The following is a 26,753-nucleotide window of genomic DNA, read 5'->3' on the forward strand; positions in this document are numbered from 1 at the left end:
AAACAGACTCTACCTCCTTTTTAATTTTCAAAAAAATTATCTTAGTATTACTTATCTTGTGATAGATTTAAAAAAAACTTATCTCAAAATACTTTTTTTTTTCTGAGGAAATTTCCATGTTGACAAAGGTACAAAAACTGGTGATAACAGAAAAGGGTAGAAAACAGTTTCATGGAATGCTGGGGAAAGTCTGGAAGTAAGATTGTATTGAGCAACTATTAACTATATAGAATAAATATGCTGCAGAGTATTAGTACTGCATAATATTATACATACGTAGATTATAGGCCAATTGAAAGCATTATCCTCTTAAATTCCAGCTTTAGTTTTACTCCCTACTTTTATAATGGGATTAAATAGGCTGCTTGCAAGGAAATGAGCCTGCTAACCCTGGGAGCAAGGATGCCTACTCTTAGGTATTTCTAGACAACATTCCTGTATTCAAGTCTAGATTACATAACCTAGGAAGTCCTTTCCTCCTCCTCAATGCACAGATTCTATATGATTCCATCAAACACTTAAACCTGACAATAAAATGCTTTTGCACCTAATAACTTGTTCTTTCACTTATTTATTTTAAGAATTTGGCCATTCTAATAGTAAAGCCTCTCTCATCTCTGTTGTTTATTTATCTGTAATCCACTATCTTTTATTACTATTGCTGCAAATATGGTTAGGAGGAATTCTTGTAAACAGGTCTTGGTTAAAGTACTGAATATGAATATCTTCAGCAAAAATGTGTATAGTACATTTATAGATAAGCAATATGCAAAAATATAGTTAAAACTTTTCAGGAAGATTCTCATTAGATCATAATATACGTGAAACCTTGAAAAACCTAATACTATCATTTCAGGGCTAACTCTTACTTTTCACTGTATAATAATAAATGTATCTAACACAGAACAACAGATACCTCAATATTTACACATTGGTATGAAAACATCGAAGTTGGGATATCTTATACAAATCTTGTCCAAAAAGTTAGGAAACTGATATGTTAATGCATCTCCTCCTTGAAAAGAGGTGGTTTTCTCCAGCTTCGAATACAATACCTTATACTTTTGTACTTCTTGCCAAAAGAGCACCCCATTTTCCAATAAATCTCCTTTTAGAGCCACAAACTGTTGAAACTGTCTTGCGGTAATTGGATTCAATAATGCTTTACGGAAAGCAATGATATCACAAGATGACGATATCCACTTACTCTCCACAGGCTGTCCAAATCAGAGAATACAGAAAATTAGCTGTGTTCTAAAAGTTAATAATAAAGTCATTTATTAGGCTGAAAATTACCAACTTCTATCTCCTTTATTTTTGGCAGTTGAAATTTACGGCATGGATAAATAGAATTTGGCAGCTTTCCTCTGTTCTCCCTTTTGTCTCCTTTGTATTTTTATGGCATCAGTTTTTTAAGAGGTGGAGAGAAAAAGAAATGATTGGATGACTTAGAACATATGAGTACATTAAGAATGTTAACAATCATTACAGTTTGGGACTATGGTGAAAAACTACACTTTGGCGTACAGTATGAGTTCTGTGCTTAAACAGAACAAAGTAATCATAATGTTATAATTATTATTTTATAATTATATATATTATATGTTATACATTAATATGCAATTTTCCTGTCTTTTAAAAAGTAAAAACAGTTGAACATTTAAGATATTTTTCAAAAATTTTAGAAAAAATTACCAATTAATCTTATTAATTTAAATAGGAAATTTACTGTGGAGCTTCACTATAATTCTATCCTAGAAAGATCATGGTTTTTTTTGGCCACGCTGTGCCGCTTGTGGGACTTTAGTTTCCTGACCAGGGATTGAACCTGGGTCACAGCAGTGAATGTGCTGAGTCCTAACCACTGGACCGTCACGGAATTCCCAAAAGATCATGTTTTTAGGCAAGACATCTTTATATTATTTTAATAATAAATTACTATTAATAATTAATAACCGGAGGAAATAATTATCAGTGCATATTTTTAAAAATAAACTTTCTCTGACCCAGGATTCACTTTACACAACAAAAAAGCCATGTTGTTTTACTAATGCTTAAAGGTATTACTTATTTTATCTTCACAATTCTGAAGTATACGATGTCTACTTTTTTTACCTTGACCATTTTAGATCACATATTCATCCTCTTTTAGCCTCTCAGATTAAGAAAAATAATAGATTTTATTGAATTTACTGAATAGATTTTTTTTCATTTGATAAATTTATTGAAGTGCCCCAAATCTGAGTTTAGCCTACAACCATGAAAGGAAGCATCACTCTAAAGGTAATATTTTAGATGAACTTAGGAATTATAGTAACAATCAATGACAAATATCCATTGCACACGATAAATACCCATTACTGACAATGCATAAAATAAGTTCCTTGAAACAAATCATGTGTGACCAACAATATAAGCGTTTTAAGAGAGTTATGTAAAAAGTCTATGGGAATGCAAAGGAAGGAGTAACTAATTCTGCCTGGAGGAGTAAGAGCTTTACAGAGAAGGGCTTTGAGGATGACATCTGAGTTGGAAACTGAAAAGCGAAGGCAACTCCAGGCACTCTAGATGAACGGTGGGGCTTTTACCCCAGATAAAGTGAATAGATGTCTATCACTGTTTTAGTGAGGCACATGTGGTGTTCCAAGGACAAAAAGTTAAGACCATCACCAGATGGTCCATATTAAAATTATAGCCCTATAAATAGGAACAACTATGTATTAGACTGGGATGTTTATTTAAAACCCACTCAACAAATAATGTTTTAAGACCTGCTTCTTAAGATACTAAAACTTAGTAATTTAACTAAAACCCGTAATTTAACTAAACAGAAAATACCATAATATATAATGTACGATAATATGACATATAAGCCCATTCTATTTAGTATTTTTAAAAAATACATAGCAAGGGACAAATATAAGAACAGTTTGTTTCCTTTCAAGAGGAAAATACAGGAAAAAAGCATCCTAACAGATACATACACTCCTCTAACAGTCGAATAGATTTTTATCTTTGTTAGGTTGTAGGGGGTCACCTGGGTCTAGTTTGACATTTTATCAAGACCTATAGAAGGACGAATACACATACATTTGTAGGCTCAAAAAGACTGTGTTTATCATGCTTGTTAAGAAGCAAAACAGGCAATTTCTAGGAAGGTATCATATGTAGTGGTTTAAATAAGCGCCAAAATGATAGCTATCTTAATTCTTTTAAAGTTAAAATGTAATTCTAAATAAAGAGGATAATGTAAGATAATTTAAGTTGCTGATTCTGCTGCATACTCCCCATTCTTTTTGTGTAAACCACTCCCAATAATAAATAAACTACCATATGCTGGAATGATCAGCCTGTCTCAATAAATCCATCACAAGCAAAACAACTAAAAATACACATTTAAAGTCCAATCCCACACTTCTAGGGTTGAGCAGGCTAAGGGACTCTTTAAGAAGAGGGCTCTAGTAGAATCACACTTCCCTGCAGATTCCATTAGCTGGTTAAGAACAGTGTCAGCATCTGGTGGCTTAGAAAAAAGCATTATCTACAATGAGCGTCTCTGTACAAGAAGAGGAAGAAAAACAATACTTTGACAGTGGAACTTACAAGAGGAAGAACATAACAAACAAATATTACTTGCCTTCCAGACTCCAATTTTCCTTTCATGCTTCTGTAGTAAAAGTTCTTCAGCTATGTCTCTCACCTGTACCTAGAAGCAAACCAATGATTTTATCCAAGTTATTCAGAATGTCTACAGTATTGAAATCATTTACTGATTTAACAGCTTTAAAAAATGAGGTAAAGGTCAGTGTGAATAAGAGAAAGAACAGGAGAAAGAGGATAAGACTTAGAAATGGAAGCCCTGTCCATGTCCCCGGGCAAGTCACTCAAATTCTCTTAACAGTCTCCTCATCTGCAAAATGGAGATAATAATACCTGAGTGTATTGCCCCAAAGGTAGACAACAGTTTCACTTGGGCCCCATAGAAACTGAAGCGGGAAGGATGATTAGGACTTCCCAAATTTTTGTGTATTTTCTAGCCACGACTAATTTTAGATGAGCACAAAAGTTACTCAACACAGGGAGGTAATACAGTAGATATTTCTCGAGGTTATTGCCTATTCACAATATTTTCCCTTTTTTGGGAACCACTCCTGCCAAATCTGTGCTATGTGACTCTACCTCCCTGTCTATAGCAGGTAGATCCAGAAGCTGACCCAGACAGACAGGGACTAGAATCACTGCTGCTCAGTATTTTGGTAGCCACAGCCTGGAGAAAAGATCTGAGAATTCTTCTTGCTGGGTTCCCAGGGCTGTCCTGGCCCCTGGCCTTTGCAAAGCTTGGGTGCCAACTCTTCCCCTAAATGTGTGAGATGCTCCAGCATCATTTTATTAAAAATTCTTGATCTTCCTTCTCTTCTGTCTTTGCTTTAAGGTTGCCAGAATCAGTGAATGTTGCTGGCCACACACAGAATTGCTAAGTTAGGAAGGAGCTGTAAATTACAATAAAGTTATTGTGGTAAACGTAGTGAGAAAACACGGTAAACAATATTAATGAGCCAAATATCTTTCTACTTGGCTTTGGATAGACAATTAGAGTTAGCCTGAAGAAAGGAAATGAGGAAATCTGAGTTGTCCCAAAGCTTACTTCCAGGAACTTTTTGCCTAAAACAAGTCAGGTCTTCTTCCCCATACTATAAGTTCTATGTTCCCAGCTGTACTGTGTTTTCCATAACTTAAGGTGTTAAGAAGACTAAGGATATTTCCAGATAAGTAAGACTCAAAGTGTTTGATAAAATAAATATGGAGGGCAGCTTTTTTACATTCTTCCTGATCAATACTAATGGCATGTGCTTTGCACACTGAAGTCCAAAATTACATGCTCTCTACTCCTTGTGTTCTTTTTGTAAAGATCAGGTTTGCCTGTTTTTAGGTGTGATAATGACATTTAAAATTATTGAAGCAATACATGCTTCTTATAAAATAAAAACTAAACAAAGCAAAACAACAAAAACCCTACTTTACAAAGTAAAAATCCTTCACACTACCCATACCCATTCCCAGGAGGCAGATCTTTTCTTTCATCTTTGTTCATAAACATAAATATAGACAGAGGGAAGGAGAAAGAGAAATGCATAAATAGACAGATATACAGATATAAGTACATATAACGGGATTATCTTCTATGTATTGTTCTGCATCCTGCTTGTTTCACTCAATAAATAACATCTTTCATTACCAGTATATGTGGAAATCTCATTTTTATAATCTCATTTTATATGGAAAACTGCATAGGTATCCATAGTATGGAATTCTTATAATTCATTTAACTATTCCCCTTTGTACATCCTTGCCCATTTATATGAAGACTCAATAATAATAATGTAAAAAATAATAACTATATTAATAGACAGTATGTGAGTGTTTGCTGTGTACCAGGCACCACGCTAAGAAACTACACATATATCATTTCGTTTCCTCTTCATAACAATCTTATGAAGCTATTACTCTTATTATCTCCATTTCTTTTCCAAATGAGAAAACTAAGGTTGTAAAACTTATTGTTGTACAATTAATATGTGGCAGTGTTGAGATTAAAACTTGGGAAGTCTGACTTCCTGCTCTTAACCACTATGCCATGGAAGTACAGTGGCTGAGTCAGGCTTTCACATTTGAGGCTTTGAGAGGTGCTGTCAGTTGCTATCCCAAGATTATACTAATTTACATACCTTTATCTTTTGACGTGCTGCAAACTGTTCACTTGCAAGAAACAATGGCAACCACACATTTTCTAGCCTATTTAGGACATGCTTCTGAATTTCAATTAGAACAGCTGCATCAAGCTGCTCATGGAGAATCTTTCCCCAGCCACCACTTAAATGCATTATCTAAGGAAATAAAAATGAAACAGAAACAACAAACTTCTGTTTAGGTAAAGAAATGCTAGTAGTCATTAATTTATTCATTCACCCCGAGACTATTTGCTGAGCACCTGATAGGTGCCAGAATTTTCATTTTCTGTAAAATAGCTCCTGGCTTTGCTGTGTAGAGTAAAGACAGATAACTTCCCTAACATCAAACAGAGAATTGTGGTTTATGTGATGGTTGTTTTAGATGTATGATTTTGCTTATGATAATATATTTCAAAGAACACAGGGATTTCTATCCTGTGTGACAACTGCAGTGCCATTTTTTTCTCCATGGCTTCAGTTTCTTCAACTGTAAAATAAGGGCATTAGACTTTTAGTTTTCTAAGGGCTCTTCTAGGTCTAATATTCTATGAATCTCTGATTCTACTCAAATGGACTTGTTTGAGAAGGCATTTTCTTTTGTGTCTGAGAAAAATAAGGCATTAATTAGTTAAGAGACAACCTTGACTCAGACATTATAAATATGCATATTACCAATAAACATTGGGTTGGACATGGTGGAATGATGGTGGTGGTAGCAATGTAGGGCTGTTCCAACAACTTCAAAGAAGAAAACAGAGATAGCAGGAAGTAGAAAAAGGCCAGGTTATACAGACAATAGTCTCTGACTTGCACAGGTAGCCCTTTTATAAGACAGTTTCTCTGTGGCCAAAATCTTCCTTCTATATAATTACTGGCTTCCACGATACTAATGGCCATAAAAATTAATTAAAAAACAATACTAATGGCCAATTCCTACTATAAATCATCCTGTTTCTGCATATATACCACTCAAAATTGGTGAGTTTTTTGTACACAGAAAAAAATTGGACTCCTCATTGGAGTCTTAGCTCTCCTTTGACTAATAAGATTAACTTAATCCTAATAATAATATTGTTTTATATAAAAAGAGAAACTCTCTCAGTCATCCTTTAATAATATTAATCAAATAATATTAACAATAATACGGTTTCTGTATAAAAATAAGAACAAAAGAGAATAAGAGAAAAGACTACTTTGCTAATCAAATTGCAAATAGGCCACACAACTAGGATTAGAACTAGCATGGTCTGTATAAAACATAAGGCGATGCAGAAATCCTTAAGTATAAAATAGGTAAATAAAAATAAAAGTGAAGACAAAGATGCGGAAGAAGGGTCATTTGGAAAACTCCTCTATAGTAAGCACAATCATTTGCTATGACAGCAATGGATGACTTTTTCCACTGAATTTTTAATTCTCAGCAAGTTTTACTATGGAAGGTTCACACAGTAGCATCAGATACCATGAAACCTCACACAATGTAGCACAAGCCAAATAGAAAACAAATGCTTTCCATGTGTTTATTTCATACTTATGCTTATTGAGATACTCCCAGCCACTTTTGCTAATACATCCCAGATTTGTATCTCAGGGAACTAATGGCAAGACATTTTTGTTAAAGTTGCTTAATTCTAGAATTTCTTCTCCCTCTTACTCCCAAGGACTTTTGTTTATTTTCCCCCCAAAGATCTAGATTTTTAATTTGGTATGCCCTACTTATGAATAGCTCTGAATTTTTCTTTAATTTACTGAATTAATCTGAGATTTGTATTTTACAAACGTATGCCATCAGGGTACACATCCTTTTAAACTACGAAAATAAAGAACTCAAATGCTACACATTTGATCTAGCAAACTTCTAATATTAGCAAATTTCAGGTTAAATAAATTACAACAATTTTATATTTCAAAGGCATTAAAATTGAGCCATATCTCATGTGATCAATTACATGAACACTCAAAACCACTGTTGAATCCCAATCTGACATTTTTGCTGTAAATAATGACACCGTCTAGTTATTAATAAGTTGTGATTAAAGCCATATGATCTTGGCTCAACAAAATGGAAAATCTATGTTCCTGGTCAATAAAAATTGTTTTGGGAGACAGTACAATGGCAAACAGGATTTTTCAAAAATCAGTTATGTCTGGAGTAATTTCAGGTAAGACAAGAACAGAAAAGAGGTAGAGATGGGGTTTAATGGCTGATAATGGCTGCTTTTCTGCTTTTGAAAGGTGCAAGGACTTTGTCCTCCTTGTTTACCACTTATCCTGAGCACCTAGAACAGCGTCAGGCATATCACAGGCACCCATACTTGCTGAATGAATGGGTGAGTGGATGAATGAAAGTTATTTTTATTCCACAGATTACTTTAAAAATAACACAGTTTTAATAATATATAATACTTGAGTGAATTTTAAGGCATCTATAGAGGGACTTCCCTGGTGGTCCAGTGGTTAAGACTCCACGCTCCCAATGCAGGGGGCCAGGGTTCGACCCCTGGTCAGGGAACTACAGCCCACATACTGCAACTAAGAGTTCGCATGGCTCAACTAAAGATCCCACATGCCGCAAGTAAAGACTCCGCATGCTGCAACTGAGACCTGGTGCAGCCAAATAAATAAATGAATAAATAAATTTTTTAAATAAGTAAATAAAGGAAAGCAGCCTTTATTTAAAAAAAGACATTTGTAGATAATTATGAATACCTAAAAAAAAAGATATCAAAAGTGTCGAACATATAAGTCAAAAAAGCAAAAGAAAAAAGACGACGTTGAGATTGTTGGCAAAAAGAAATAAATTACTAGTTTTCATACTTAAATGTAGAAAATATGTCTCCATGTTGATACCTGGTCCTGTTGATACAGAGAAGCTGGACTGTTGGGTCCAAAGAAATATTTTTTATTAAGGTACTTGTTTTTAATGTACATAGATTCTGCCTCCCTTCGCTTTCGATCTCTGTAAGTTATTCTTCGGAACTGTTCAATGTCTGTCCAGCACATAAGGTCCATGCTAAAATGAAAAAGTACAGCCCTTCTTATTTATTTCTTTCAATTCTATTAAACACCAAACAAGTTGTTGTTTTGACAGAATTTAGAAAGTGCTGTATTGAGCAGTTAGCACAACCGATTAGACCATGGAACGAATGAGTATGATATTATTAATATTATTATTAATATTGTCTTATCCTGGCTAAATATATGAATGAATACAAGGAGTGTTGGGATCAGAGAAGAATCTACCATCATACTGGTAGGGTGGGTCTCAGAGTTCTTCCATTAATGATGAACTAGTATTATAAATTTCAAATATGGAAAAATTTCCACCTATTGCATGTCTATTTGGCAACCTGCTAAATTTAGAATGATTATCATCACAAAGGGGAACTATATAGGTGAAATTTGGCTCCCAGGTCTAACCTGTTTTTGTTAACTTGGGAGAAAATTATTGGAAAAAATATGATTAACACTTCAGTTTATATTAGATAAATATGTCATAAAGTACCAAGATTCTATGCAGAACTATAATGTTTCATTTATGTATTAACTAATGAAAATCACAAAATAGTAATTTCAATAGCTTAGTAAAATATAAAAGAGAAACTTCTCAGAAAGAGTCATTAGAGCACCTGTTTAGAAAAATGCAAAAGAAAGAAACATGAGAATAGGCAAAAATAAAACATACTGGTGTTTTAATTTAGCCAATGGTAAAAGTATCAACAAATATTGTTTGACCACTTAAAATAACATTTTGGAGGCTGTTATCAAAATGCAATTCCCAACAAAAGGTTATCCGTACAGGTTTCATTAATCTTTACTGAAATGGGTAAAATCTAGCACCAAACCATTTTTATCATATGTTGAATCAAAACAAGTATCTAACAGTTTAGAAGAATATTTTAAGAGAGAAATAAATTTTAAAATGGTTATGTTCCTTACCTTGAAGAATGAGCCTCAAGAAACTGATGAAAATGTTCAAACTCCAGTTTGTTGTTAAGCAGATCATTAAAATGAAAATGCCTATATTCTGCAGGAACATTATTCCAGTATTCTGTTTGTTTAGAGACATGAGGAAGTGGTGAAATACCAGATCCAATTTCACAAGTAGTGTCCTAGTGAAATAACACTTTTTCATAAAAATCTCTTAAATACAACAAATTATTTTCCAAATTTAAAGAGAAACTGAAATAAAAATTAACTATTAGGCCAATGGCATTTATCAGTCCAATGGTAGAACTGGGTAAAGAATCCAGAATCTGGTTCTAACTCACATCAAATTCTGTTCTGTTCCTTTCCATTCCATTCCCTTCTTTTCAGGAACATTAGTAAGTATTTACTATACACTTGCTTATAAAATATTAATTTTATTATTTTTGTTGGTACAGAAGTAATATGTCTTTTGTAATAAAAAGAAAACAAAAAGCAGACATTGTACTACCATTCAGAGATAACCACCACAAACATTTTTATGTGTATCCTTTTAGTCTTTTTTGTACACACATGTAGTTTATTACAAACGGAAACAGGACTATACAACCATGTATGGTTTTTGGTTCTCTTTCTTAACGATATATCATGAACATAAAACATTAGTTTGTCTATAAAAGTTTTTTATGTTATAGAGTAGTAAAAGATACTTTAGATGTAATCTCCTTCATATAACAGTTAATTGTAAGGTATTTTTAATACCTCTGATGTTTTGCGAACAGTTTACAAGTCCTTCAGGGCAAAGAGCTAGAGAGGCTTATTCTTCAGAAATCCTTCCTGTGTAACTCCCTATATAATTAATTCACCTCCCTATTTGTTTTTGAAAAGCATCAGACCATGAGATAAACTACCTATATTTAAAAAATCAATTTTTGATAGGTATAAGTATTATGAATAGCATTATAAATTTAAAATAATTTAAAGATACTTTATGAATTTTTACGTATCCTTTCCAGATATTAATTAATAGAATTTCAAATAAAGAATTTCTGTGTTTATAAGGCAATAACATGAAGGTTACATTTAAAAAACAGCTTTACTGTTTGTGTAAAACTTTATTGCAAAAGAATAAAGATTTCAGATAGGTACAAAGTAGAAAATTAAAAAATCACCTGAAACCTTACCACTCAGAGCTAACTATTTTTAATATTTTGATGAACATTTTTCCAGACAGCCCTCTTTGCATATATGTATACACCTAGGAATGCATGTATAATTTTAGGTGAATAGGATTAACCAATACCAGTGTTTTTGTTCCCCACATTTTTATAAAATAATACGTCGGGGGCATTTTCCATGTCAATAAATATGAATCTAAACTGTCATTTCTAAGTAGGTACACACATTTAATCTTATGGCCTTATGGATCTATCATGGTTTACTTAGCCAATCACAAATTTGAAAATAACACTTTAATATCCTAGTCAATCCTATGATATTTTTATTGACTCTGTTAAACCCTTTCCATATTTTTTCTTTATTATTTTGCTTACTGCTATCACACAACACTTCTTTTTCTGTTTGGAAAACTCAATTTAATTCTTTTGTGACTTGAACAAATAGCGCTGCTGCCATACAGAAAATAACCAGTAACATTAAAAGGAATATCATGTGGCTTGAAGGCTCTTAGCTCAGGCAAACCTGTATCTTGGCTCCCTATGCTACTTCAACTGCTTTATTTTTCTGGCTTTGTTGTTAAATGTGTCAAAAAAATGTGATACCTGTCAAATGCAGCATGTTGGGCAAAGAAGCAGCAAAAAATGAAACTGCCTGACCCCTACTTTATCAATACATGATTGCCTCAATATATGATTCCTACTCCCCCCCGCTCCCCCCCAATATATGCAGTGATAATCCTTTCTAGGTTAAAATCTTTGTTTTTCTAAGTAGAGAGTTTCTTACCTCAGCTTTCTTGGAAACTGTCTCTTTATGCAAAGCCTGTAGCTTTCTGAAGTACGTGGAATTTAGCTGTCGAGTTTCCTCCACCAGCTCCACCTATAATAACACAATAATAAAGTTTGTAACATCAAAAGAATGTGCATTATGAAAAAGTGGGGAAAGCGTGCACAATTTGCCAATAACAGTGGGCTAAAAAACAAATACACTTGCCATTAAAGTAATTTAGTTTGGAGGCAGAAGCAAGAAGACCCACATAGTGAAAAACATTAGCTACAGGGCTTCCCAGGTGGCGCAGTGGTTGAGAGTCCGCCTGCCGATGCAGGAGACACGGGATCGTGGCCTGGTCTGGGAAGATCCCACATGCTGCAGAGTGGCTAGGCCTGTGAGCCATGGCCACTAAGCCTGTGCGTCCAGAGCCTGTGCTCCGCGACGGGAGAGGCCACAACAGTGAGAGGCCTGCGTACCGCAAAAAACAAACAAACAAAAAAAAACATTAGCTAAAATTGCTATAGGTGCAAGGTTAGGTTGTTTTTTTGGGATGTTTCCTGTTTCTTAAGGTAGGACTGCATTGCTATAAACTTCCCTCTTAGAACTGCTTTTGCTGCATCCCGTAGGTTTTGGGTCGTCATGTTTTCATTGTCATTTGTTTCTAGGTATTTTTTGATTTCCTCTTTGATTTCTTCAGTAATCTCTTGGTTATTAAGTAGTGTATTGTTTAGCCTCCAAGTGTTTGTATTTTTTACAGATCTTTTCCTGTAATTGATATCTAGTCTCATAGCATTGTGGTTGGAAAAGATACTTGATAAAATTTCAATTTTCTTAAATTTACCAAGGCTTGATTTGTGACCCAAGATATGATCTATCCTGGAGAATGTTCCATGAGCACTTGAGAAAAATGTGTATTCTGTTGTTTTTGGAAGGAATGTCCTATAAATATCAATTAAGTCCATCTTGTTTAATGTATCATTTAAAGCTTGTGTTTCCTTATTTATTTTCATTTTGGATGATCTGTCCATTGGTGAAGTGGGGTGTTAAAGTCCCCTACTATGATTGTGTTACTGTCAATTTCCCCTTTTGTGGTTGTTAGTATTTGCCTTATGTATTGAGGCGCTTCTATGTTGGGTGCATAAATATTTACAATTGTTATACCTTCTTCTTGGATCGATCCCTTCATCATTATGTAGTATCCTTCTTTGTCTCTTGTAATAGTCTTTATTTTAAAGTCTATTTTGTCTGATATGAGAATTGCTACTCCAGCTTTCTTTTGATTTCCATTGGCATGGAATATCGTTTTCCATCCTCTCACTTTCAGTGTGTATGTGTCCCTAGGTCTGAAGTGGGTCTCTTGTAGACAGCATAAATATGGGTCTTGTTTTTGTATCCATTCAGCCAGTCTGTGTCTTTTGGTGGGAACATTTTATCCATTTACATTTTTTTTTTTTTTTTTTTGCAGTACGCGGGCCTCTCACTGTTGTGGCCTCTCCCGTTGCGGAGCACAGGCTCTGGACGCGCAGGCTCAGCGGCCATGGCTCACAGACCTAGCCGCTCTGCAGCATGTGGGATCTTCCTGGACGGGGGCACACACCCGTGTCCCCCACATCAGCAGGCAGACTCTCAAACACTGCACTACCAGGGAAGCCCAATCCATTTACATTTAAGGTAGTTATCGATATGTATGTTCCTATTCCTATTTCCTTAATTGTTTTGGGTTTGTTATTGTAGGTCTTTTCCTTCTCTTGTGCTTCTTGCCTAGAGAAGTTTTTTTAGCATTTGTTGTAAAGCTGGTTTGGTGGCACTGAGCAGAAGGAAAGAGATCATAAAGATTAGATCAGAAATAAATGAAAAAGAAATGAAGGAAACAATAGCAAAGATCAATAAAATTAAAAGCTGGTTCTTTGAGAAGATAAACAAAATTGATAAACCATTAGCCAGACTCATCAAGAAAAAAAGGGAGAAGACTCACATCAATACAATTAGAAATGAAAAAGGAGAAGTAACAACTGACACTGCAGAAATACAAAGGATCATGAGAGATTACTACAAGCAACTCTATGTCAATAAAATGGACAACCTGGAAGAAATGGAAAAATTCTTAGAAATGCACAACCTTCCGAGACTGAACCAGGAAGAAATATTAAATATGAACAGACCAATCACAAGCACTGAAATTGAAACTGTGATTAAAAATATCCCAACAAACAAAAGCCCAGGACCACATGGCTTCACAGGCGAATTCTATCAAACATTTAGAGAAGAGCTAACATCTGTCCTTCTCAAACTCTTCAAAAATATAGCAGAGGGAGGAACACTCCCAAACTCATTCTACGAGGCCACCATCACCCTGATACCAAAACCAGACAAAGATGTCACAACGAAAGAAAACTACAGGCCAATATCACTGATGAACATAGATGGAAAAATCATCAACAAAATACTAGCAAACAGAATCCAACAGCACATTAAAAAGATCATACACCGTGACCAAGTGGGGTTTATTCCAGGAATGCAAGGACTCTTCAATATACATAAATCAATCAATGTGATACATCACATTAACAAATTGAAGGAGAAAAACCATATGATCATCTCAACAGATGCAGAGAAAGCTTTCGACAAAATTCAACACCCATTTATGATGAAAACCCTGCAGAAAGTAGGCATAGAGGGAAATTTCCTCAACATAATAAAGGTCATATATGACAAACCCACAGCCAACATCATCCTCAGTGGTGAAACCATTTCCTCTAAGATCAGGAACAGGACACGGTTGCCCACTCTCACCACTATTATTCAACAAAGTTTGGGAAGTTTTAGCCACAGCAATCAGAGAAGAAAAAGAAATAAAAAGAATCCAAATCGGAAAAGAAGAAATAAAGCTGTCACTGTTTGCAGATGACACGATACTATACATAGAGAATCCTAAAGATGCTACCAGAAAACTACTAGAGCTAATCAATGAATTTGGTAAAGTAGCAGGATACAAAATTAATGCACAGAAATCTCTGGCATTCTTGTACACTAATGATGAAAAATCTGAAAGTGAAATTAAGAGAACACTCCCATTTACTATGGCAACAAAAAGAATAAAATATCTAGGAATAAACCTACCTAAGGAGACAAAAGACCTGTATGCAGAAAATTATAAGACACTGATGAAAGGAATTAAAGATGATACAAATAGATGGAGAGATATACCATGTTCTTGGATTGGAAGAATCAACATTGTGAAAATGACTCTACTACCCAAAGCAATCTACAGATTCAATGCAATCCCTATCAAACTACCACTGGCATTTTTCACAGACCTGGAACAAAAAATTTCACAATCTGTATGGAAACACAAAAGACCCCGAAGAGCCAAAGCAATCTTGAGAACAAAAAATGGAGCTGGAGGAATCAGGCTCCCTGACTTCAGACTATATTACAAAGCTACAGTAATCAAGACAGTATAGTACTGGCGCAAAAACAGAAATACAGATCAATGGAAAAGGATAGAAAGCTCAGAGATAAACCCATGCACATATTGTCACCTTATCTTTGATAAAGGAGGCAAGAATATACAGTGGAGAAAAGACAGCCTCTTCAATAAGTGGTGCTGGGAAAACTGGACAGGTACATATAAAAGTATGAAATTAGAACACTCCCTAACACCATACACAAAAATAAAGTTAAAATGGATTGAAGACCTAAATGTAAGGCCAGACACTATCAAACTCTTAGAGGAAAACATAGGCAGAACACTCTATGACATAAATCATAGCAAGATCCTTTTTTTTTTTTTTTTTTGCGGTACGCGGGCCTCTCACTGTCGCGGCCTCTCCCGTTGTGGAGCACAGGCTCCGGACGCGCAGGCTCAGCGGCCATGGCCCACGGGCCCAACCGCTCCGCGGCATGTGGGATCCTCCAGGACCGGGGCACGAACCCGCGTCCCCCGCATCGGCAGGCGGACTCCCAACCACTGCGCCACCAGGGAAGCCCGCAAGATCCTTTTTGACCCACCTCCTAGAGAAATGGAAATAAAAACAAACAAACAAAAAAAACAAATGGGACCTAATGAAACTTCAAAGCTTTTGCACAGCAAAGGAAACCATAATCAAGACCAAAAGACAACCCTCAGAATGGGAGGAAATATTTGCAAATGAAGCAACTGACAAAGGATTAATCTCCAAAATTTACAAGCAGCTCATGCAGCTCAATAACAACAACAAAAAAGAACCCAATCCAAAAATGGGCTGAAGACCTAAACAGACAATTCTCCAAAGAAGATAAACAGATTGCCAACAAACACATGAAAGAATGCTCAACATCATTAATCATTAGAGAAATGCAAATCAAAACTATAATGAGATATCATCTCACACCAGTCAGAATGGCCATCATCAAAAAATCTAGAAACAGGGCTTCCCTGGTGGCGCAGTGGTTGAGAGTCTGCCTGCCGATGCAGGGGACACGGGTTCGTGCCCCGGTCCGGGAAGATCCCACATGCCGTGGAGCGGCTAGGCCCGTGAGCCATGGCCGCTGAGCCTGCGTGTCTGGAGCCTGTGCTCTGCAACAGGAGAGGCCACAATAGTGAGAGGCCCACGTACCACAAAGAAAAAAAATCTAGAAACAATAAATGCTGGAGAGGGTGTGGAGAAAAGGGAAGCCTCTTGCACTGTTGGTGGGAATGTAAATTGATACAGCCACTATGGAGAACAGCATGAAGGTTCCTTAAAAATCTAAAAATAGAACTACCATACGACCCAGCAATCCCAGTACTGGGCATATACCCTGAGAAAACCATAATTCAAAAAAGAGTCATGTACCAAAATGTTCATTGCAGCTCTATTTACAATAGCCAGGTCATGGAAGCAACCTAAGTGTCCATCAACAGATGAATGGATAAAGAAGATGTGGCACATATATACAATGGAATATTACTCAGCCATAAAAAGAAACGAAATTGAGATATCTGTAGTGAGGTGGATGGACCTAGAGTCTGTCATTTAGAGTGAAGTAAGTCAGAAAGAGAAAAACAAATACCGTATGCTAACACATATATATGGAATCTAAGAAAAAAAATAGGTCATGAAGAACCTAGAGGTAAGATGGGAATAAAGACACAGACGTACTAGTGAATGGACTTGAGGATATGGGGATAGGGAAGGGTAAGCTGTGACAAAGTGAGAGAGTGGCATGGACATATATACACTACCAAACGTAAAATAGATAGCTAGTGGGAAGCAGCCGCATAGCACAGGGAGATCATCTCGGTGCTTTGTGACCATCTAGAGGGGTGAGATAGGGAGGGTGGGAGGCAGGGAGATGCAAGAGGGAAGAGATATGGGAACATATATATATGTATAACTGATTCACTTTGTTATAAAGCAGAAACTAACACACCATTGTATAGCAATTATACTCCAATAAATATGTTAAAAAAAAACTTCAACAAAACAAAACATTAGCTACAGCAAAGTCAGGCTTCAAATGTTAAAAAAGGTATACATTTCTATGTAATGATATAATGCCACCGAAGATCATTCCTCCTTTCTGGACACCCCATGTGAACTAGCAGACAGTGCAAACATGTTGGGTGGATCACTTTTCCATCTTCTATTCTTTATAACTGGATAATAGTCATGAAGATAGGCACTCTTAGCTTTAGGGACCAAATAATCCTCAGTAGAACAAAAAAATGATTGGACGCTATTGTTATCAGTCTGTGAGCAAAGGTTTTATTGCTATAGCAAGAGAGGGGAGAGTCAATCATCAAATTAAACCTCACAGTAGGACTTAGCCTTCAGAGTGTGTATTGCACTGCTTCATACAGTCAGGAGAACAAGATCATTTTCCATTTCTCTATTGAGAAAGATCAGTTTAGCCGACTGAGAACTCCTGTATTTAATAATTAATTTTGGTTAAATCTTCTTGTTTATCCTTTTTGGGAAAGAGTCTACATAATCCAGTCAGCTGGACTTTTAGAGAAGTCCTCTGGGCTGAACTTAAGAAGTTTATAGAATTAAGAGAAATTTATTTTTCCTCTTATTAAAAAGAGTGTATAATTTGCCCCAGGCATTTCGTAAGAATCACTGCTAATGCTAAAACTTCTTGGTTTAGGGACGTTAGTTATAATTTTGAATCTGTTTTGTCATCCTAGGACCATATCTTATATCCATTTTCCTCTATACCATATACTGTATTTAAAATCATGACTGGGGACTTCCCTGGCTGTCCAGTGCTTAGGACTCTGCGATTTCACTGCGGAGGGCATGGGTTCGATCCCTGGTTGGGTAACTAAGATCCCGCAAGCTGGGAGGCGTGGCCAAAAAAAATTTAATTAGTTTAAAAAATAATAAAATCATGACTGGAGAGAATTTTTCTTTTCTTAAAAAAAATATTTATTTATTTGGCTTCGTCAGGTCTTAGTTGCGGCACACAGGATCTCTGCTGTCACGTGTGGGATCTTCATTGCGGCATGTGGGATCTTCATTGTGGCGTGCGGGATCTAGTTCCCTGACAGGATCGAACCTGGGCCCCCTGCATTGGGAGCACGGTGTCTTAACCACTGGACCACCAGGGAAGTCCCTGGAGATATTTTTTTAAAATTTCATATAATATCTCAATTTTCCTAGTGTAAAATATGTATTTTTGTAGTAGAAAGGATACAAGTGTTAATTTTTCAGGACAAAAAGAAATCAGGACTGAAAAATTCATTAGTTTGGTCAATGTATTTAGTAAGCCGTGGGGTTGTGTTGGTCACTATCCAATAAGGTGGCTCTATCCGAGGTGCTTGGTATTAATTTCATCTTAATTACCTCACCCACCCTTTCTGCGAGAAGACATGACCAAGAAGTTGTTCAGGAGATCTGAACGAAGAAGTGCAATACAGAGACAGCAGGGATCTACCTGAAATGACCTCGTGTACAGGGTACATGCATTAACTTAATATTAAAAATACCCAAAAATGGTTTTAATTTGTGATTCAAAATAAACATTTAAAGAAATTTCCTCCACCCATCAATAAGAATAGTGGAAATATTCAAGCCCTGAGACTTAAAATGACCTCTTTTGGAATGAAAAAAGATATGTTGACACTTTTATCAAATCAAGCAGTCTGACCTGATGAACATCTGAGGGTGCTTTAAGTCAGAGAATGTGCTTTCCACAGTATATATGAAACGTTTATATTTTCCATGGATGTAATATTTACTGTAATTCATCCAGAATAAAAATAAACAGCCTCCTTCCATTAATCAAAATTAAAGCCACTGCTGAGAAATGGCAAGAAGTGAAAAGCCAGTATATTAACATGGCATATTTTATTGGTTCACAGGAAACCAAAACTCAAATTTTTCTCTGCTGACATATTTGTAGACAGACTTAAAAATGACATCAATTTTAGCCTTTTGTTAGGACACAACAGGGAAACTGGCAAAAACTAAGTTAATAAATACTTTCCCTGCCCCAATTTTGTGTCTGCCCAAATCTTAACTCTGAGTCCCTGGCCCACATGAAATCTTTTCCAGCTTTTCTCTCTTGCGAGTTAACAATGTTGCCCATCATCAGTTTTGGGGTAAACCTGAATTGTTCACACAGAATTCATCAGTGCCACAATACCTTTCTGTAAGCAACTTGGTCTGATTTTACCATCTTTGTCCAAGGCTCAAGAAGGAGGAGAAGGATATATTCTTCTGCTGTGTCGAAAAGGTCTTCAAATGGCGGCTGTATTTTCATATAAATTTCTTTTTTCTTTTCCTGTTGGAGTCCAATGTCAAGAGTGGCTGAAGGAGCAATGTATGTGGCAAAAAGATACTAAGGGAGAAGGGAGAGAAAGGAGAGGATATTGGAAGAAACCATAATGGTTAGTAGATTCCTCAGCAAAGCCATTTTTAGAAAGTTAAGAGAAGGCAAATAAGCTCAAGTAATTTTTTTTCTTGAAAAGGTGTGTGAAACTACTTAAGACAAAGCAACGTGTTTATTCAAAGCCTTTGCTTTTCATTTTCTTTTCCTATTTCTTTGTTGGTTATTAGTCAACTAGTCACTGGATCTTGTATAAGTGTACGTGATTTGGGTATTCTATTTTTTCTCAGATTACTACTATGTATTATTATGATTGACTCCAGGTTATACGTCTCCTTTCCTTATGTTCATGACATTTCTAACACATTTGTGTTACTTTCCAAAGTGGTTTGAAATGCCTTTTAGGGAAAAAGAGGCAAGAATTCACCAGGGCTGAAAACTGACTATCAGTCTAGAGACCCAACAGACTACCTCCCCTACCCAACTGAGTTCCAGAGTTCTTAAATGTCTCCATCTGGTGTCCAATGCTGTGGAAGAGATACAAGAAGGAAACAAAAGTGAATGGAAAGATGTACATGGACCTTCTAGCTTCCTAGACAAAGCTGCATAAATGTCTATTCCATTCTACTCATTTGTCTTGTCTCTCAATAACAGCTATTTAAATCTGAGAAGCAATTTAATAACATTTAATTTTTAAAATGTTACATACTGGATATGTCATGCCCTGCACATCACATTTAACTGAAGTTTTTGTTATTGTTTCATACTTAAAATTAATGAATTTTATGGCATGTAAATTAAACCTCAATAAAGCTGTTAAAAATAAAAATTAAAAAAAGAAAGACTATTGGTGATTTCTCCCAAAAGCGACACACTCCTTCCTCCATTTTAAAGATTATCTGATCTCTATCGTAATTTTTTCTTCATTCTGTTCTATTTACATCACTATATCAAAATAAATAGTTATCTAAAAAAAAAGAATCTCTAATTAATTGCATTTTATTTCAATTTTATTTTTATACTTAGACTTTGGAACTGATAATGCCTAGATTCGACCCAGGCAATAAGATAGATAGGTAGACAGATAGAAAGATATTTGTACCAAATACCAAATAATAGTCTTATGTAAAATAATCTTTTAAAAGTTTTAAAGGGTTCACATTAATAACATAAGCATTTACCATGTATCCACTACAGCTTAGACACTTGGATAGGTTCTGTGTATGTAAAGATTAATGAATGCCTGCCCTGAAGGAGCCATTTGGTGTGACAAAGAGATGAAAACCAGTGGCTACAACACAGTATGATAAGTACTACAATAAAAGTATGCATTGAAAATAAGATCTTCAATAATTGCCTTTCTTTTTAAGCTCACCTCCATTAATCACCTTTTCAACTTTACACTCAGATACGCATTTTTCTGTAATTCCCTAAACCTTGATGTTTGCCATTCTATACCATTGCACACATTGTTCCTTCAATCTTGTATATATGCCCTACCCCATGCACCTTGTCTGCCTCATAAACTCTGATTTATTCTTAAAAACCGACATGGATTTCTCCTCTTCTAGGAGCCCTTCATTCATACCCTCCTCCCAAGATCATCATTTTTACTACTACACTTATCACACTATAATGCAATCATGTATCATGTGTCTTCTCTTCTAGAACAAGGATCTTGAGGGCAAATACTGCAGTTTAGTCCTCTCTGATTCTCCAACTCCTAAAAACTGTTTTGGTAGAGAGCAGATGTTATAAATGTTTATTGATTTGTACTGAATCCACAGAAAAGACTCATTTTTGTCTTGGAATGGGGAAGGAAAAGGTTCAGAAACTCTTGCAAGAGAAAGATAAGCTCCTTCCTAGTCTTTAATCTGAATCTTTAAATATGAGTTGGAGTAAGTCAGACAAGATAGGGGAGTTGATGAGAAGGACAGTCCAAGAAGAAGGAAAACATGGCCCAAGGCATGGAGGCCTAAGGGGGTTTTATAACCTTATAGAGAGCGTTTAGGCTCCAAGTAGAGAACACTGGCTAAAGGAAAGAGGTAGAATAAGAGAGGAGGATATAAAGGGAGGAAGGCTCCACAGCATGGATATCATCTGTTTTCCTTTGGTAAGGAATTTGAATTTTACCTAAAGATATAAAATGGGGAATCTCTGAGAAGTGACATCTTTAGATATGAATTTTAGAAATAAATCACTGTGGCATCATACGGGAAAAACGGTTTGAGTAGATCAAGATTTGAGGCAGTTTGGAAGTTATTTTAATAGCCAGACAAAAAATTACAGGCCACCCTCATCTCTTGTTTGCTTTTTTGCAATAGCCTCCTAACTGGTCTTCTCAGGTTCTTCTTTGCTTCTTCATGGTCTTCCTTTTTTTAAACCACAGCAAACAGAGAAATTCTTTTGTGTATCACTCCTCCATTCAAACTCTCCAGTGACTTCCCACCTCACATAGAATAACAGCCAAAGTCCTTATAATTACCTATAATTGGAGTATTTGGACGTTTCTCAGCGCTGAGAGGACAAGGGTTATAGTTCATGATCTGCCAGTAGGGAAGCCCCTATAAACACCCCAGGCTCTCAAAACACTCTAAGAGCAGGGGTGGACCTGATATAGACTCTTGCCTTGAGTCTTTAAAGGGCCCAAAGAAAATAACTGCTAACCTATACTTCTATACCTGGTGAAAAAAAAAAAATACCCTTCTAAAATAAAAAGGAAATAAAGATGTCGTAAGTCAATAAACAAAACCAGAATTTGTCACCAGCAGACCTACACTAAATTAATTAATTAAAGGGAGGTCCTAGACAAAAGCAGGATGGAATATAGAACAATATAAAGCATAAACATGTAGGGAAATATCAATACATATTGATTGTAAAATATAATAATAATGGATAAGGTCAGAGGAAATCATAAAAGAGCCTAAGGAAAAGAAGTCAGAATTGAAGGTTCAGATTTAAAGTGCAGTTGAAATGACCAACCATGAGGTCCATTATAGGTAGAAAAGCACATGAGATTAGAGTCAGGGTAGTAATATAATAACAAGCAGGGCAGAGTATCAAAGAACTAGAAGTGAAGATAAAGGAGAAGCCCATGTATCATAGTTAAAAGAGAGGACTATAAAGTTCAGTGTATAATAGGCACTCAATAAATATTTGCTAAATGAATGAATGGAAGATAGTGGCCTAATCTGAAATTAAGATCTGAAAGGGAAATTTCAGAGTTCAAAAATTTTAAGCTGGAGTAGTTCCAAATTATGATGAATTCTGGTATATGGCCATCCCTATAGTTAACTTAGGAGAAATGGAGATAAAAGACATTGGAGTTGGGTAAATTAAGAAACACTCTAGCACATATAAGGATTATTAGCTTGGGTACTGGAAAAGCTTCAAGGTGATAAAAAAGAAAAAGGTTTTCTTTTTTAAAGAAAAAGAAATTTCATGAGTCATGTATTGAAATTTTCTAGGAAGATAAAGAGAACTGAAAAGGTCTTTAGATAACATTAATGAGGTTAAGGAGGGGGGAAATGAGCAGATGGAGCCAACTCCAATTTTTTTTTTTCTTTTTTTTGTGGTACGCGGGCCTCTCACTGCTGTGGCCTCTCCCGTTGCGGAGCACAGCCTCCAGACGCGCAGGCTCAGTGGCCATGGCTCACAGGCGCAGCCGCTCCACGGCATGTGGGATCTTCCCGGACCGGGGCACAAACCCGTGTCCCCTGCATCGGCAGGCAGACTCTCAACCACTGCGCCACCAGGGAAGCCCCGACTCCAAAATTTTTGAAGCTATTAAAAGATGAGTCCTGAAGAGCAGCAAAGAACATCTCTTTCTTCTTAAGGGTTGTGAAATACGGGAGAAGGGGCATATTTAAAAGCCATTCTAGATGTTCTATTTAATTAGATAACCTGCAGTCTGGAAACTCCCTTCCCTAAAATATAGGTACATAGCCTGCTGGATTTAATAGTCTAAAGTGAACCATACTCTTACCAAATGATTCTAAAATATCTTAAATGAAATTTGCTTCAGATACACATGGCAATTTTTCCTAACCTTGGGAGTTATTTAGAAGAATGACCTAAATTTAACCTGTTTAACAAGCTAAGATTGTATCAGATTAAAATCTACTCTTAGGGCTTCCCTGGTGGCACAGTGGTTGAGAGTCCGCCGATGCAGGGGACACGGGTTCGTGCCCCGGTCCGGGAAGATCCCACATGCTGCGGAGTGGCTGGGCCCGTGAGCCATGGCCGCTGAGCCTGCGCATCCGGAGTCTGTGCTCCGCAACGGGAGAGGTCACAGCAGTGAGAGGCCCGCGTATCGCAAAAAACAAACAAACAAACAAAAATCTACTCTTAAACATTTTCTAAACTGGAAGTTTTAAAAAGTGAACTAATTAAAATAATGTCTATACTAAGGTAAATTAAGAAACTAAAAACTAACGTGATCAAATTAACAACATTAAAAAATGCCTCTAGAATTTGTTTCAGTAATTGCAAATTTGCCCCAAAGGAAAGTAAATCTGACCCCCCAAATCACTTAAGTTAAAATCAGTTCCTACTTAGCAAAAAAAAAAAAAAGAAAAGAAAAAAAATCAGTAGTCAGGTTTTATTGGGGCAGGAATATCCTCTAATGGCAAAATAAAGCAACTGTTTTATCACTGAGTCAGCTACATTCAGAACTGTAGTTTAAGGAGACTTGGTGTGCCACATACCAAACTCTTTGTACAGACATCAAGGTGATTCCTTTGATTTAAAAGCATAACAGTGAAGAGGGTAATGTACAAAAGAGGCTGAAATGGTGACTAGAATAACAGTGATAGAAGTGACTGTCAGCTTCTGGTGGACACCCAAATCTACTCCTTTCCTTTACACTCCCAGTCTTGCCTTCACTCCTCATGTCTTTTAAAATCTACTGCTACCCACAGTCCTATGAGACCCTAGATGCCATTTATATACTCTATCATACCTTCTGGAATTTTGCTTTATGATTTTCTTCAGAATGACCTTCACTTCACTTTACCATTTACTATATTAATAGCACAGCTTTCTCGCTCTGACCATTACTCTTCATCTTTTTGTACCTCTCACCAAGCTTTGCTTTACTTTCAGCACAATCTGCGGTTTCTTCCTGTCCTCTAAATAAATCATGCACCACCTACTTTGTCTTACTTTCTTACACAATTTGGACTGAAAACTGCCCATCATTTCAACTACACTTTTATAACATTCTTAATTCCTCCCACCTTGATCTTCTGCCTTGTTGAGGCCAAATTCTGGGTCATCTTAATCATTCGTTCATTTTTCCAATTCTATACTCAAGCTCCCAATAAAAGCTATGATAGTTGGTTCAATTATAAATACTCTTCAAAATAAAAACAAACAACAACAATGACAAAAAAACAAAACCAAAAAAACCCCACCTCAGCTGTGACCACAAAACTTGGCAAGATTTTGTTTATTTCTAAACTTTGCCATGCTCCTTAGAGCTCCCAACTGTACCCTTAGGCTTCTCCACATTCAGTGGACTTTATCTTCCACTCAACTGGGAGAAACCACTGGTATGGATGCCCTCAACTGTCCCCTCAAGAGCTTTCTTCTAAATCTTTCTCTTTCTCTGATGTTTCAAAATTCTCCTTCCCAAGGCTAAATGATTCATGCGTGCTGTTGACTCCATTTCCCCAGCACCATGCAACACCAATTACGCCCTTAATCTACCTTTCCTTTGATTTCATCTCCTTTCTAATGCTTCAAAGGTGTTCTAACAAAGAATCTCTCCTATTCTAATTGTCACCATTTTGTCCACAAACTATCACCCTTTCTCTCTTTCCCTTCCCAACAAATCTTCATACTCACTTTTCTATCATTTCTCAATCTATTGCAATCTGGTTCTCATGCCAAAGAAGCTAATGTCTCAGATTACTAAGAACCATGTAATTGCCAATTCAATGGTTTCTCTCCTTAATCTTCATCCTACTTAATTCCTTACACAGCATTTTTTGCTTTGTTTTGTTTTTAATTCTTGGCTGCGTTGGGTCTTCGTTGCTGCGCACAGGCCTTCTCTAGTTGTGGTGAGCAGGGGCTACTCTTTGTTGAGGTGCATGGGCTTCTCACTGCGGTGGCTTCTCTTGTTGCGGAGCATGGGCTCTAGGCATGGGGCTTCAGCAGTTGCAGTACGTGGGCTCAGTAGTTGTGGCACACGGGCCCTAGAGCATGCGGGCTTCAGTAGTTGTGGTGCATGGGCTCAGTAGTTGTGGCTCACGGGCTCTAGAGCGCAGGCTTGGTAGTTGTGGCGCACGGGCTTAGTTGCTCCACGGCATGTGGGATCTTCCCGGACCAGGGCTCAAACCTGTGTCCTCTGCATTGGCAGGTGGATTCTTAACCACTGCACCACCAGGGAAGTTCCCTTACGCAGCTTTAACACTGTTGACTCTCTCCTCTGCCTTCAACACTTTCTCCTGATTCGCTGCCTATTTCCATACTCAGGATCCTTTGTTGATTCCTCTTCCTCCATATCCCCCCCTTAAAGAAAGGCATTCATTAAAGTTCTATGTTCAACTATATTTTCTTCCTAATTCACACTCTTTCGGTTTCTCACACATGCCAGGCACTCTCTCACAGGACTTTCACAGTATGTGCTCTGTGCCCTCTCTGAACTCCACCCTCCTCCTCTTTTCCCCTTTGCTGGGCTTCTATTCATCCTAAAGGACTGAGTCTTCCTTGACTCCTGAAGTCTGGCTTAGGTATCATTCTTATGTGTGCCCATAGGTCCCTGTATTTGTATGTTTCTCGCACTGGACTATAAACTCTATGAAGACAGATTTGGTCTGCTTTGTTTATTACTGTATCCCTAGCATCTAGCATAATGATAAGTTTAGAATGAATTAATGAATTAAAGACTTCATCCATTCTCAGAGACTTAACAATCAACTATATGTGGAAGAAACACAAATATATACAGCTTTAGACCTGATTTCCTTCCTGAACTGAAAACCTTTGCTTCTAGCTGCCTACTTATTATAGCTACATGGATAGCCTATGGACCCTCCAACTCAATGACTCAGTAATATAACACATTATCTTTTCCTTTTCCAGTTTTCATATGATTCACAGCACATTCTTTGACTCTTCCCCACTTTCCTCTCCTTCTTCCTCAAATGCAAGTCCTATGAATTTAATTCTCTACAATAAAACAAGGAAAAACTGACAAATATAAAAATATGAGGAGGAAATAAGGGGCAGCAGTTCCATCCCAACAAAAACCATAATAAAACACAGTCTTCTGTCCAAGCTAGATCAGACCCTTTCCAGGCTACTGCCTACTTCCTGACCTCACACTCTTACTGTGCTCTATAAAGCCAC

The 26,753-nt window shown here is 36.6% G+C and overlaps 1 protein-coding gene across 1 annotated transcript in view; it reads right to left on the bottom strand.

Moving 5' to 3' along the window:
- Positions 1 to 26,753, bottom strand: part of RGS22 (regulator of G protein signaling 22) — a 158,061-nt gene that overhangs the window by 29,427 nt on the left and 101,881 nt on the right. Inside the window, exons 15-21 of the mRNA XM_060127509.1 lie at positions 19,215 to 19,409; positions 11,619 to 11,711; positions 9,669 to 9,841; positions 8,580 to 8,742; positions 5,727 to 5,885; positions 3,638 to 3,706; positions 1,056 to 1,217 (exon numbers count right to left, since the gene is read on the bottom strand). Coding sequence (XP_059983492.1) covers positions 1,056 to 1,217; positions 3,638 to 3,706; positions 5,727 to 5,885; positions 8,580 to 8,742; positions 9,669 to 9,841; positions 11,619 to 11,711; positions 19,215 to 19,409 — 1,014 coding nt within the window. The remainder of the gene's footprint in view (positions 1 to 1,055; positions 1,218 to 3,637; positions 3,707 to 5,726; positions 5,886 to 8,579; positions 8,743 to 9,668; positions 9,842 to 11,618; positions 11,712 to 19,214; positions 19,410 to 26,753) is intronic.

This window comes from Lagenorhynchus albirostris, chromosome 17, assembly GCF_949774975.1.
Source record: "Lagenorhynchus albirostris chromosome 17, mLagAlb1.1, whole genome shotgun sequence".
NCBI classification, from domain to species: domain Eukaryota; kingdom Metazoa; phylum Chordata; class Mammalia; order Artiodactyla; family Delphinidae; genus Lagenorhynchus; species Lagenorhynchus albirostris.